The sequence below is a fragment of the Jaculus jaculus genome, chromosome 8 (assembly GCF_020740685.1).
Source record: "Jaculus jaculus isolate mJacJac1 chromosome 8, mJacJac1.mat.Y.cur, whole genome shotgun sequence".
Taxonomy (NCBI): Eukaryota; Metazoa; Chordata; class Mammalia; order Rodentia; family Dipodidae; genus Jaculus; species Jaculus jaculus.
In genome coordinates this window covers 61,640,820-61,656,484 of record NC_059109.1, presented here as the reverse complement: position 1 = coordinate 61,656,484, position 15,665 = coordinate 61,640,820, and the positions used below count along the sequence as shown (strand labels likewise).

Here is a 15,665-nt window from a genome sequence, read left to right as displayed (position 1 = left end):
GGGGAGAACTATCTGGGAGGCAGCCTAGAAACTGAAGGCAGTTCTGTGTCATAAATCTACAGATTAAATTGAAAAGCATAGCCAGCTGGTGGAAGACAATCCTGATTCTAATACTGAAGACACACATGTGCTTGCAGACACACTCCCCCTTTGCAGTTCTGAAACCTGTACCACCTACTGAGGCTCATCAGCAACTAAAACTGATCAGAGCCTGTTTACACAGTGACTTCTACAAAAAGGGTGAGGAGATTGTCTGGAGCAGGGAGCCTTTCTGGCGCCCCTCAAATCATACTCCCTGGGCAACCCCCTGCTGCATCCCCGCCTAAGGCGGGAGCTGTCAGGAGTCCCCCAGATAAGTAGTTTAGTAATATTCTGGCTGAATGAAGAAGTCTTACTTTGGGTTTCCATCACTCTCTGCCAACTAGAGAAATAGAGTGTAGACAGATGCTCTCTAAGGTCTTGACTTGAGGTCCAAAATAGTTTGAGGTTTGGCATAGCAATGTATCCTAAGGATCATTGTTTCCTTATTTTATTTTTTCCTTTATTTCTAAAACAAATTGAAAATAACAAAGGGGGGAACATAGATTGGGGTTGTTTTACCCCATCAATTGACCCCTTTTGTCTCTGACTTCTTTCTTCCTTCTAAAACAGTGATTAAGTTTGTGTTTTCTTGAGCAAAAGTGACCCATGAGGGATTTATCTGAGGAACTATACCACTAAAATCAAAACAAATAAGACAGCAATTTATCAACAGCAGACAGCAAGTCTTGTAATTAGTTTCAACATGGCTAAAGAAAACACAGTGATGGCTTATGTATTCTATATTAATTGAACACTTACTGAATATGAGGAAACAGGATGTGTTGCAGAGACATGTAACTAAGTAGAACATACACTGCATGTATCTTCTCAGGGCCTATAATTTATTTAAGGAGTAAAAAGCTTATTGAAAATGAATGAAAAAGAAATCATTAAGTGTCCATGTTAGAGGTACAGTGAAAAAACATCAGAATTTTTGAGGAAAGACACCAGAGATTGGAGAACACCTGAAGGTGGCAGTCTACAATTATTAGATTAAAATTTTCCAAAATAAAGTTTCATACCTTGTATATCACCTGGGACATAATGGATATTTTGAAAGTGTGTGCTAAAATCATTATCAACGTAGATATTTTTAAAAGAACGTGTTTAATTAAGGGCTGCAAATTTAAATCATAAGAATATAAAACATACAAGAAGCTGGGGTAGGCGAAGCACCCAGAGAAGGACACAAAGAAAAGAGCATTTAGTCAGGCTGACTTCAGGAATCACATTATGTAATTCTTCTAAAATGTATGTTGTGTCTCCCAACGACACACCTTTGCAATAGCCTTTAGCCCTTCCTTTGCTGAGTAATCAATTCGTATGCTCCATCAACATGCATCTCAGTTCCTGCCTAAAATTGCAGGAAGTTAGTGTTGGAAGAGACCATCAAGATTACCTAAGTCTTGTAGCTCCTAAACTTAGCTAAACAACAATCACCAGGTAGGTGTCCCTGAAGGTTTATTTCCCCTTAGTTGAGGCAATCAACACAAAGCCTGTTTTTGCTGTGGCATCTCTGTAGGATACATCCAAGACCGTCAGCTCCTGGCTCTACTCCCTGGGATTCGGGTTTAATAGATCTGTTCATATTTATGCAATAGGTGATTCTGAGGATCTGTCTGTTTAGGCAGCCACTGGACTCCAATATTCCCTCATTGGCTTCTGTGTCTCTCACAACTCTTCTCCAAGTGGATTAATTTTTATGGATAACCATCTTCTAAAAGACATCTCTACTTCCATGTTTCCTTGGAAGCTTTTCCTTCTCTGAATTCTCAAGAGATCTTTGATACTAATTACAGCCATTTGACTAAGCTGTGAAGCCCTTTAGATGAAGGTAAATATGTACTTGGCCCTGTGCTTGAAAATGAACCATAGAAGACACAACATAGAATAGATTTATGCACTGGAGATGGAGGAAGACACACATACTATTACAATAAAAGCTGGATGAATTTAATGCTAAAGGGTGGAAAAAATGCTTTAGAGGTCAGAGGAAAGGGCAATTCTCCTATTTGTGGAGATCATGGATTTGTAGAGATCTAGATCTTGAATATCCTCAGATGATGACTATGTGATCAGTAGAAATTAGCCAAGAAAATGCAGAGTAAAGAAATTAATAACACAGGACAAGAGAGAACAGGTGTGGGAGCCATTGCAGCAGTTGTAGGGAAGGAGGCTATAGGAAATGAAGTTGCCAAGTAACTGTAGGGCAGACCGGTGGAAGGCCAGGCTATAATTTGGGGAGCTATGGAATATTTTTCAGCGCACAATCTTTAGTGTCAAAACTGGCCTAGGTTGAATGAGATAGATGTGATAAAGTTCCAGTTTGAAGAGTAACAACGAAATGTTAAAGAGGTGACAATGTCTAGGAGACAGCAGCCTTATGGGAAAGAAGTAGAAATGTATTTACACCTGATGCTTATAAGGTCAGGACGTTTTATTATTTATGACTATAATTCTGTGTATAAGTCAGATAAATGGGGGCATTTACTATTTGTGTTTTGTGACAGAAATACTTTCAAACCTGACAGGTAAATTCAAAGTTTTGCCAAATAACTAAAGGGTAGCTATTTGTATTTTAAAGGGATTCCTAAAATATGAAGACTTTTTAGCAGTCAGCTATATACAATCTGCATAATGAGATGTATTTAACTACATATTGGAAGGCCAGGGAAAACAAAGTTAACTTGTCAGAAGTTACTGGAATGAGCATGTATATACGTCAGTAGGAAAGAAAAGTTCAATAAATAAAAATCTGAATTAATGGATTTTTTTTTTCCAGGAATAACTTTACCATGTAAAGAGATGGATTCCTGCAATGTCTGCAAGGCAATCAACAGCTCCTTTGTGAGCTGAAGGACAGCCTTGCTAAGTTCCCAAATCTTGGTCTGAAAGCAACTTGAGCAGAAGGGAGCTCTGAGAAAAGCCTTTAAGATTGCCCAACAGAGCCTGCAACTATCTGTTGTCAAGGCCATCACAATTTCATCATTAACCATAGTAGCTTCAAGAAACATACTTAAAACAAAACCTTGTTGGTAGTTAGCTGAACTAAAAATAACAACAATCAAAAATGAAGTCTCCACTCTCCTGTGGAATAAATTATAGCTATGAATACAATAAAATTTTTTATTTGCAATACATATATATAATTCACCAAACTCCTTGTTCACTTGCCCATTATGGGATTTGAAATGGTGTTTTAAGTTTGTCTTAGCTCAGTATGAAGCATTTATGTAGACTTTATTCCTGGAGGCCCGGTTCCCCTGGACTGTCTTCCCCTTTCACTCTGTGGCGCATTTTGTGAGTGGTCCTGGTTTCTGTGCACATATGGGCTTATCTGGAAACAGTTGTAAGATTCCTGAATGGTGAAATATATCAGAAGTAAAATTCCTATAGCCCAGAACAATGAAGCAGTCCCCTCCCAAAAAGAGAAGAAAATAAGATAGTAGCAAAAGTTAAGTCAAATTTTTTCAGCTATGCATTGCTTTAATAGGTGAAAGAATGTGGATATTGAAAGTTCATCAGCTGTCTGAATGTCAAGAGATACAGATAAAAAGTACAGAGGAGGTAAAAGTAAGGTGGAGTTGCATGGAATAAAATTTTGTCTTGGTGAATTTTAATATGCTACCAGATGCAGCACTGCACAGATATGAACACAGAGGTCTTTCTGTGTGCATACCTTCATTTTTATGAGAGGCAGAGAGAGAGAGAGAGGGAGAGAGAGAGAGAAAGAGAGAGAAAGAGAGAGAAAGAGAATTGGCATGCTAGGGCCCCAGCCACTGAAATTGAACTCCAGATACTTGTGTCACCTAGTGGGCATGTGCACACTTGTGCTTGCCTCACTTTTGTGCATCTGGTATGGGATCTGGAGAGAGACTGTGTATGGGTCCTTAGGTTTCACAGGTAAGCACCTTAACCATTCACCCATCTCTCCAGCCCCTGTGTGCATACTTTCAATTAAAAATGTGATCTTGGACTACAGAAATGATTTTGTGACTAAGGTGTTTGCCTGCAAAGCCAAGGGACTCAGGTTTGATTCCATAGATTCCATGTTAGCCAGGTAGTACATGCATCTGGAGTTGCAGTGGCTGGAGGCTCTGGAGCACCCATTATCTCTCTCTCTCTATTTAAAATAAATAAATAAAAATAAAACTCATCTACAACACCTAACCTGAATCTACCCAAGATACCTGACATACCCAGCAAGCACCTCATGGACTAGACAATAGGATGGATGGGGAGCGAGGGGAGGGCATCGAAGGGTGGAAAACAGTAATCCGGACCCAAATGGCATTGGTACCAAAAAATTCTACTTCCTAAAAGACAGACCAAATGGCTGAACCTTCACTAGACCCTTACAGGAAACACCTGAACCACAAGACATTGGAGAGGGTAGGATCAAGACTAACCTAAATCTTCTACATCTTCCCTCCCTCCCTCTCCCATTCTCCCCCCTCTATCTCTCTCCTCTCTAACTCTTGTATATTAGTTATGTTTTTCCTCAATTTCTTCGTGGGCACTGACCTGTAACGCCCACTTCCAGCTTGGGGCTACCATCCACAATGAGCTTTTGATCAGAGAAACCTACAAGGTTTCCCAAAACAATGACAGACTTCTGTCAGAGTACTTGATGACCCACCAAAGGCCAGTGGTAAGACCCTATTGCTGAAGACTCCACACACAGCTGACACGTAAAATGGAATGGCAGGCCTGGAAGCCAGGAGAGAGTCAGTCCCCAGTCAGTGTGTCTAGTGCCAGAAGGTGCCACATGGGCGACTGGGGGAAATGACCAATATCTGTCCAAGCAACTCATTGTCTAACCTAATTAGCAACAAATAACCTGATGTGATGCCCACACAAGTGCAATAGTGGCACACAGCCATGGTGGGGAACCAACTGCTCTTGATTTGGCTAACTGATCCCCTCAGTGGTACAAGACCCATAGCTGGAGCTGGGAAACAAGTCAGAACCATAACCAAACATAAGCCCACTCTCCAATATCAAGCTACCATCAATCATGGGCTACAAGAGGGCCTACACCTATCAAACTCTCTATCAAAAAAGTAAGTGTTATCTCAATTTTCCGGGTGCTAACTTACTCTCCATTGGAGAATCTGCTTCTCTTTTTCAGATAGATGCAGATCCTAAGGAGAGAGCTGCCCCAACATACCTCAAAAGGTGCCTGACTGAAACTAAGGACAACTGGCGAAACAAGCAAGGGTGATGTTTTCCTGATGAACCAGATACCAGCACAAAGGGGAAGGAGACCAACACAGAGAAAAATCAACTCCTACCAAATCAGAGAGCCAGAGCCTCAGAGGCCACCAACACCTCAGCACTGAAGCAGATCAAAAATGAACCCAATATGGCTCAGGGAAATTTTGCGGAAGAGGGGGCAGAAAGAATGTCAGAGTCACATGTTGGGTCATGATATGCAGAGACATTTATTGTACCAATAACTGTGGGCTAACTCCAGAATGCATGACCCATTTACATCAACAAGGAGGGTCCAATGGGAGGGGTAGATCATGGATGAGCCTAAACAATGGTACCAAACTGCCTGTATTTGCTGAAAAGAAAACTAATAAATTAAATTTAAAAAAATAAAATAAAATATTTTTATAAAAATGTGATCTTCACGATGAACATTAGTATTTTATAAGAAAAACTGGGAAAGTGATACTGTAGATATTTACCATCTTTCAGAGTGCCTCTTCCCCACTTACCTGGAAATATTATCCCCAGTAACCTCAATGCAAATGTGAGGGCCATTACCTCATAACTGCACAGATCTCTGAATATTAAAAAAATAGATTCATAGTGATTTTAAGCCAGAGAGGTTAGCATTAACATTTAGCCTCTACTTCATCCTAACAGATATACTTTATAGAAGTGATAATTGGCTCCCTACACAGTAAGTAGCTGGGCTAAGACTGCATAGCCAATTCATAGCAAAGTGAGCGGTAGAGGTGTTGAGTTTTAACCTAGTGTAGATGCCTCTTACATACTACTTTGCACTGCCTGCCTGCCTGCAGAAGGGATAAGGGAAGGAGCTGGCAAGCTCCACTGGGGGAAAGGATAGTTATTGACCAGGTGAACACAGATAGAAGGTTCAGGAAAGAGGGCTTTGTACCAGATTTGTGCTGAACATGGAAATTTGCTCTTCTAACATTGGCATAGGTGAAAGAAAATTTATGCCATCAATACGCCACCAGATATCACCAGTGGATACTGTAGCTCTTCAGATCAGCCATGGAGTCATGCCCAATACCAGTTTAATAGTACAATACTGGACATTTTTATTTAAAAATTAATAGGTTCCATATAAGTAGACACTGTACATTGGACATATTCCCTCATACTATTTTATGCAATACTTGGAGATTGCTCCAAGTTTCATGAGAAAGAAATGCTATCTCGTTATGCAGATGTATTCCTTTCAATTTTACACCAGGCTAATGTGTACTTAGGAAAATCATATTAAGCTAAAAAACAAGTAAATATTCCCTATCAACTACAATTAACCTCAAGTGGCTTAAAGCTTTCCCAATACTTTCATTTCATTTGGAAGTAAAGTTTAAACAAACATCATTTACCTTGGGATCTGTTTCTGAAAATACCATTATTAATTTTTCTCAGTAGCATTTTGGGCTTATTTGGCATTTTGATACATTTAAAAATCAAGTGGAATCATTTCTTGTGATGAGATCACAATTTTTATCCTAACAGTTGTAAGAGATTGAGGTTTTATTGGGTTATGGAATTATTTCTCAAATGCCTCTGAACAATATGCTAATTCTTGCTATTTAGTGTTATTGAGACATTTAGTGGGTTTGTGGGGAATGTAGGCTTCCACAACATCAAGCTCAATGTTTTGACATGGATGATGGATATGGATGAAAGAAAGAAGTCAACAAAATAGAAGAGAGTCTAGTTAGAAAGAAGTTCAGCAAAAGGGGGAGGAGGTGACATAAAAGATATTAGGAAGGGATTATGATCAAATTACATTATGTTCATATGTGAAGATTGTCAGTAAAAAGCTAAGAAAGTATAATATCAAATATAACTAAGTATCAAAACATTGTAATAATATTATTTCTGATTTCATTACAATAGGAAAATTTAAGTTAATTTGTTTATTTTAGCCTAATTCACAGGCAATTTTAACAGCTTAGCAGGTAGAGGACAATTCTGAAAACCCTAGATAATACTCAATTCAACTGGTAAATAGGAACAAAATAGCATGCTAAAATTTCTTTATATATTGCTTCCAAAAATCTTTTGTGCACATTCCTTAAAGTTCAGAGATGTATTTTGAGGTTGAAAACTTCACTGGTGCTCCATCTCACACAGCAAGGCTGGCATGAACAGACCCTTGAGTTGTTAAGCAAGCAGTGGAAGGGTCTGGGGAAGTCATGACCCTGCAGAGGTGTTGGTTTACAGAGTGTGAAGCAGGCAATTTGCCATCAGCACCCAGGAAGCAATGCCTCAAATGCCTGCAGCTAAGAATCAGAGGAAAGGCCATTCTCATGCAGGACTGGGCACACCTAGGCAGACCTTCAGCTAGTTTGTCTATGAGGGAAAAGTGTTTTGATTTGGAGGACAGGTCAAAATTTCAAAAGACCATTAAAATAAAAAAGCAATTAATTAGTTTATTTGTGGACCAGTTTTAGGGCTTCCAGGACAAATTGACTGGTCTGAGTTGCAAATTTCTAAGTAAAGGCTGTATTTTCAGAATTCACTGCTGGTTTCCAGCACCCCTATGTGAATGAGGAGAGGCAATGGGCCCAAGGCCACCACTGGTTCCCACCACCCCTGCGTGGATGAGGAGAGGCAACAGCCAAGGAGCAAGGAGAAGAGCTTCTACAACACCCACAGATTTACTCCATGGATGTTAACTTTAGCTTGCTTTGTGGGGAAATTACAGGGAAAAAAAATGATTTAGGTGCCCAGGTTTTTTTTTTTTTTCTAGCCCCGGCTGACCTGGAATTCACTATGTAGTCTCAGGGTGCCTTCTCCTAGCTCTGCCTCCTCACTGCTGGGATTGATGACATGAGCCACCATGCCCGGCAGTGCCCAGGTTTTTAAGATTTATATCTTTCAGGATAAGGTCAACAAACCACTTTCTTAGCAATGTCACTTAATTTAAAAGTTCTTTTTTTTTTTTTTTAGGGCTGGAAATATGGCTTAGTGGTAAAGGTGCTTGCCTGCAAAGCCAAAGGACCCAGGTTCGATACCCCAGGGCCCACATAAACCAGATTCACAAGGTGGTGCACGAGCCTGGAGTTTGTTTCTCTGTCTCTCTCAATTAAATATAAAGAAAAAAATCAAATATTTTACTTATTTGAGAGAGTGAGAAAGAGGCAGATAGAGAGAGAAGGGTGTACCAGGGCCTCTAGCCACTGCAAATGAACTCCAAAGGCATGTGCCACCTTGTGCATCTGTCTTATGTGGGTACTAGGTAATTGAACCTGAGTCCTTGGACTTTGTAGGCAAGTACCTTAACTGTTATGACATTGACATATAATTGTACGTATGTTATGTTCACAGTATGATACTTTAATACTTTATGTAATGTGTAATGATCAGGGGGTCAGAGTGGTCACTCAGGGTAACACCTCAAGCTATCATTTTTTTTTGTATTGAAACATTCAAAATCCTTTGCATTATCTATGAAGCACACAAATGGTTGTCAAGCACCATTATTCTGCTTGCTATAGACTTATTTCTGCTTTACTTTATCTACTTTATGAGGACACTCAGCAGGCCTGGATGTCAAGTAAATATTCTTAAAGTTATTTGATTTCCTTTGAAAAAAAGGCCTTTTAAAAAAAGTTCCCTAGAAAACATTCAGAGATTCAGTAACATTGGACAAAAAAAATCTCTAACTTTTGATCTTAAAAAACAGTGTTTTGGGCTGGAGAGATGGCTTAGTGGTCAAGGCACTTGCCTACAAAGCCAAACGACCCAGGTTCAATTCCCCACAGCCCGCATAAGCCAGCTGCACATGGCAGTGCATGCATCTGGAGTTTGTTTGCAGTGGCTACAGGCCCTGGCATGTCCATTCTCTCTTTCTCTATCACTCACTCTCATTCTATCTACCCCCTCAAATAAATAAATTAAATTTAAAAAAAACAGTGTTTTAAGGGAAAACATATGTTAATGTAGGCCGTATGTATGTATGTATGTATGTATGTATGTATGTATGTATGTATGTGTCTGTCTGTCTGTCTGTCTGTCTGTCTGTCTGTCTGTCTATCTATCTATCTATCTATCTATCTATCTATCTATCTACCTACCTACCTACCTACCTACCTACCTACCTACCTACCTACCTACACACCCACTCATCCACCATTTCTTAAAAACTGAGAAACAAGAATTATGGAATTTTATGTCTCAATGCTTAATGTGGCCCAAACATGACAGTGACCAGGAGAAATGCTTTTCTCTGATAAACATAGCTAAGGTCTCTCCTTCTCTGTTTCTTTCCCTCCCCCCTCTTCTCTCTCTCTCACACACACACTCACAGTTGACTTTTCTTCTTCTACCCCCAGCTAATAAAATCAGGAGGCTGCAAGGAGGCGGAGCGGCACACGGTTTGATGTCCTCAGCAGGATACAGGGAGTCAGAAGTGACGCTGTAAATCCAGCATGGGGCTTCAACGCTGTGTGAAGTGTGGCCCGAGTGGAGGAGCTTTCTCTTTGATGCAAGTGCAGTATATTAATGGGAAAAGCATTCACTTTTATTTGTCTGTACTGTCTGCCACAGCAAGGCTGCCTCATTTAGCCTGGGCCAACATGAAAATACACAGAGAAGCAATCTGTTGTAAATTAGCACAACTCCCCTTTCATTTACTAGCTAGTAATTGGAAGGGGTTAAGAAAGTGTAACTTATCAGACGGTGTGAGCATATATCCCTGTGGGGACAGCAAGCTTTCCTCAAACTTCCCCAGAACCCTGAGGCAGTAATCCTTTTTGCACGTCCATTTGATTGAAGAGATGGACTCCTGTGGGAAGTATTAATGACTCTATGAAAACCTTACCTTTCTTTAGAAATGTTCTTACTCTCTCGTTTCCAAATCGTTTTGAAGTCGCTGCAGAACTCATACCACACCATAAACACATAGCTGGGTGTGATCTCCTTCTCACCAGTCTTTGGCTTCATCCCAAAATATCCCACCGTTGTTTCAAAACTGCAACAGGTGAGGGGGGAATGTACTGGGTGAGAAACTGTCAACATCAAAACCCACTATCATGATGAGAAGGGCAGCTTCCCACACATATATTCCCTATTGCAGATCAAACATCACAGTGACGTAGAGTACTTATAACCTCAAGAAACCTACTTGCTCAAACTGAATTGTCATGAAATGCAACCTGACTAAGGAAGCTTCTGGGCACATCTTATCCATGTGACTTGAAGAACAGCACACATAATTTCAGGGGTTGTTCAGGTTAAACTTAACTTCGTTATTCATCTTAAATTCATGCTGCTTATCTGCTCTTCACTCTGCCTGATGACTGCATGTTAAGACTGACACTATGCTGACTCTGCCACAATACTAATGATCAGTCCAATGGTCAATCAGGAATAATTAACCGGTTCAATATTTCAAGGACAACCAGGAAAAGTCAGTCCTCTTGTATTCTGGACACATTCTGGTTTTTAGCTCCATCAACTAACCATCCCTCTCATTTTCTCAAAGGTAAAATAGACTTACACCATATGATTGTTCAAAGAGCTACATTTTCAAATTTGATCACAATATCAGAATATAAGCCACCAATATACAAAAATAGACATGCCAATGAGCTAGCAAAGTTCTGATGGAAAGCTACTTCTGATCTTGAAATACAACTTCCAGTCTCATTGGAAAAGAACTCAGGTTTTCCAAGGTAGAGTCCCGGCTATCACTACAACCTGCCCCACAAAGGTACACTGCCCACCAGTCCTCCTGGGCCTCCCAAGCAGCCCTTCATGGAGGCACTGGCTTTGCAGCGATTTATAGCTCTGAACTCAATCTTTCCCCCTCACCCTCACCCACCCCAAGCTTCACAAGCTCATTTGCCGTGAGCAAGAACTCTTAAATAGCCCCCTTTTCTAGGGTGTTGGAAACTAATCAAAGCAGGAATGGCCAGCCAGGTTTATTACTCAATGCTCTATCATCTGTTGAGACACAGTGTTTTTTTGTGGCCATCCTGAATACTGATTTCTAATGGAACTCTATTCAGCAGCGATTGTAAAACCCTGAAGCCCTGCTACTATTACAGAGCATACTTTCATCTCCTTCTCAAGTTATTGGGCAATATGTATCTCATAAGGTTTTATCACATTTCACAGATGAACTGTTAATTGATTCCATAGCTATGATTAGGTGAGATCCAAGCTGGAGCTGTAGTTCTGAGACTCATAAAATTTTTTTGTGCTTCTGTAAATAACAAATCTGTTTTTAATGCAAATTAAAACTACTGGTCAGGGAATTTGGCTCCCAGTTATTAAAAGACTGGAAGTGTATAGGTGAAGAAAGGCAATAATTGTAGTAATCTCTAAAAGGACATTCTGGTATCACAAACATACATATTTTGGAGCAAAACCTGTAATCAAAGAAAGTAGCAAAGTGTCCATTCTTGCCCTGTATGTCACACCTAGTTCTCTGGCTGTCAAAATACAGATAAAGCCAAACTTTTAGTGTGCTTTATAGCATATGCTTTTATTTCATTCAATATGTAAACTATATTGTAGTAAACGGATATACAAGGAGTTCTATAACATATAGGAACAGGCTGTAGATTTTTTTTTTCTATAGTCACTAGACTTAGCATTGAATGGCACTAGCAACTTTTCTAATATTCTCATTCTGCAGATGAGAAATCAGAGGGCTGGAAAGATTACGAGACTTTATTAATTGGCAGAATTGGGGCGAGAACTCAGATCCCATGATTCCCTGTAAAATGTACTTTCTGCTTCCCCCTTCTTCTCACTGATGTTAGCACTTAAGAAATGAAAGTCTCTTCTTCAGACTCAGTAGTCCTATGTCACACACTGCCATGAGTTACCCTAAAAGGGTACCTCCTCATTTTTCCTTGTCTTATGCTCACTTTCTATACAGCCACAGATTTGTATGTCCACTGAAAGACAAAAGAAAATCTTTTAGTATTTGTCTTCAGAGGAACAAGTTATATCTTTCAGCTTCACAACAGGATCTAGTGGTGGACATGCTAATGGCTTTTATTCTGAATCACATCAACACTTTTGGTGCATTTGGAGTCCAGACTCAAATATCCTGAAAATACTACTATACTTTTAAAGAATGACAATGTTGTTGGTGTTTATCACAGATACATCAGTGGTCTAGGGTCTCCGTTTTGCCAGTTCTGTCCTTGAAGCCTTCCTTCCTGCCTGTCTCAGTGCAGGATGAAAACTGAAAGTCACACTGAATTTGAACATGTTTTCCCTACATGCTTTGGAAACTCAGGAGGCAGGTGACCCTTCTGAGAAGAACAAGCTGGCTTCAGAGCTTCTAGCCTTGGCACATCCACTTTGACACAGAGACAACCACTCCAAGGATAAGTCTCATTCTACTCCAGTGCTTTCCCTCTGTTTTAGAATGAGTTTAGTGCTGGACTATGAACCCACCATCTGATAAAATCCATACTACTACTTTCTCCAGACCTAATGTCTCTCATATAAACTCAGTTTTCATTCACAGAAGGCTGATCACTGAAAAAACCTTCTGAAATTGGGCAAGAAAAATCACTATTTGCCTAGATATAAAGGATATGGTACCTTTTGAAATTTTTAATTCTCAGCACATCACTCAAAAATAGCAGTTGCCTTTGCAAAGATTAATTTCTAATCATAAGTCTTGTATTACATAATATTTCATTCTACTTTATACCAGTTCTTGATTCCTCTTCTCTCAGCTGTAGTCCTTTAAGCTGCATTTTTTTTTTTTTAATTTGGAAAAACATTGTTTCACTTTTTTTTTTTTAGCCAAACAGTTTTAAATTGTAGACAGTGATTATATTGAAGAGGCCATAGCTGGGTGAGTGAGCTTCTACTGCTAGAGCTGTGACGCCCAGGATGTGCTCCACATCCATGCACCATTTCTCATGCATGCCTGCAGAGATAGCCGAGGAAAAGCAAATGTCCCTTAGCCTCAGAGTAAATGGCTTCTCTTGAGAACAGAGCATTAGAGTTCACCAAGCCTCACACAAATATTGCAACACTGACCACAATCTCCTTAAACAGTGTAACCGAACAATCGTGGTTTCTACATTAAAGATGGGATCGAACATATTTCAAGTATGACATGAAAGCTAGACTACCTTTGCCACAAAGCCACGGAAAATGCTGACAACCAAAATTTATGACTCCTCTTAGCATGGCTAATGAACAGCAGCAGCCTCAGCCTCTCTAAGGTGGGCCCCTTTCCCTTTAGCAAAAGTCTTGAAAGGGGATTAGAACTCTGACATCTACTCCGGAAGCTGGACTTCTGGCTGGCCTGATGCCAGTGTTCCCTTACTGATGGTCTCTTCTGTGAATGAGGATGATCTCCAACAACTCTTTTATACATTGAGGGAAAAAAAAGCTTAATGTAGGGATAAGGCCAATCAAGGGATACAAAAATCTAGAAGCATAATCATATAATTGTCCTAGTTTTCAACGATTATCATGACAAGATGAAATTCATGATTCAAGAGCATGTCTGCACTTAGGAAACTGCAAGACTTGCCTTCATCTTGCTTTCATCAACATTTTAATTTTGTTGGCAGTTGCAGTGGGAAGCAGCTCAAGATGTTGGCACCTGCCTATGGATTTTTAGAATTCTCAGAAATTGTGGCTAGACAGTAGGAAAATGGTTCATTTCTAGTTTATGCATTTGCATTTAAATCCATAGCTTAGAAACTCAACTATTTTGCACAGTTCATGTTTTCTTTATATGTTGTATTGTATCTGCCTGCCCTCATTTAATTTTCTAGCATTTTTAGTGTTTTTAACAGCAAAAGTACCATTTTCTTCCCTGCTAAGAAATCAGAAGATAGTTATTGGCTACTGGGCTCTACTGGGCGAGGTGATGGCTCCTCTTTGGTGTTTGCTATTAGGCAGGAATCAGAGACCATGCACACAAGGCTGAACATGAGAAGGGTAAGGTCTCCTGACTTCTGGGAAACTTTTTTATGAAAGAGAAAGAAAGAGACTTGGTGATCCAGGGCCTCCAGCTACTATAATCAAACTCTAGATGTGTGCACTACCTTGTATGCATGTTCGACCTTGCATGCTTCCATCACTTTGTGCATCTGGCTTTTGTGGGACCTGGAGAATTGAGCATGAGCCCTTAGGCTTTTCAGGCAAGTGCCTTAACCACTAATCTATCTCTCCAGCCCTGGGTGATTTTTTTTTTTTATATAAGCAGAGGCTTGTCCATCCTCCCCACCTGTCCCTTGTCTATGCTTGCTCCTTATCTGCAATATTATCTAGGATACTAGCAAAGATATAGTAAGTCTCTTAGCTATTTATAATAAGTGGTCTAGTCTAGTTGTAATACTGATGTGGAATAAACTGTTCTCAACTTCCAATAGGTGATTTAGGGCACAGTGGTACAGGAGGGGCAAAGAGATGGAATAGTATTGTGGGATTTGTATGAGGCAGGTGAATTACTTCTGGATTCCTCTCTCCTTCCTGGGATAAACATTTCTAAACTCCATTAACTTGCTTTTACCCTAGCTTCTGACTGATTCCTACTGCTCATGGATATATAGTCTTAACAGATGGGAGCAGAAGCTTGGTGGTTCAAGCACTGTGAAGGTGAGACAAGCCAGTCACAAAAAGACTAACACCATACGACTTCTCTCTCCTATAAATACTCAGGGAGCAGAATGGTGGCTGCCAAAACCTGGGAAAGGGGGGAAACAGTACTTCCTGGGAGTACAGATGATTGTACAGCAATGGGAATGTTCTTAATGAAATAATAAAGAATGTTTAGTCTATAAAAGACCCAAGTCCAAATCAATGCTGTTTACCTGTTCTGGGCATTCTCCAAGTGGCTTTCTTCCATTTTATGTTCTTTTTTGGCTGTGAAAAATAAATAATTATAATTAAAATGATTTGATTTTTCTTCTATCATATCACTTATATAATCTTATAGCTTTAATTATACTCATTACTTATGACAGAAAATCTGTATTTGGGTTTGTAAGCTCATACCATGTGTCCTGGAGGTAGTACTTGACTTGTTACACTTCTAACACTGCTTTCTTGGAAACAGCTATAGCCAACAGTCACTAGATCATTGTGTTTTCTCTGGGACACTTTTGAAAGTGAAAGGGAATGATACCTGGAAAAAGATATAAACTGGAAAAGTCCTAAGCAGACTAGCAGATGTGGGCACCTAAGATACAGCTTCCTGATGAGCTTTACCAAGTGCCTGCCATGTTCTCCCTCATCCCAAAATATAGCACACCCAGTTGTGTTTGTAGCAGCTCTGCTGGGACTCAAGTAAGTGCAAAAGAATCCTTGAACATACTACCTACCTCACACTGCAGGTCTTTTGGCAGTCTGAGAAACCTATGGTTTCCTTT

General features: G+C 39.9%; 1 protein-coding gene across 4 annotated transcripts in view; it reads right to left on the bottom strand.

Annotated features, from left to right (window-relative positions):
- Positions 1 to 15,665, bottom strand: part of Fmn1 (formin 1) — a 434,422-nt gene that overhangs the window by 13,266 nt on the left and 405,491 nt on the right. For all 4 annotated transcript variants that reach the window (XM_045156457.1, XM_045156456.1, XM_004669715.2 and 1 more), the window contains 2 exons: positions 15,108 to 15,159; positions 10,127 to 10,276 (listed from right to left, as the gene is read on the bottom strand). In XM_045156457.1, the coding sequence (XP_045012392.1) occupies positions 10,127 to 10,276; positions 15,108 to 15,159 (202 nt within the window). The remainder of the gene's footprint in view (positions 1 to 10,126; positions 10,277 to 15,107; positions 15,160 to 15,665) is intronic.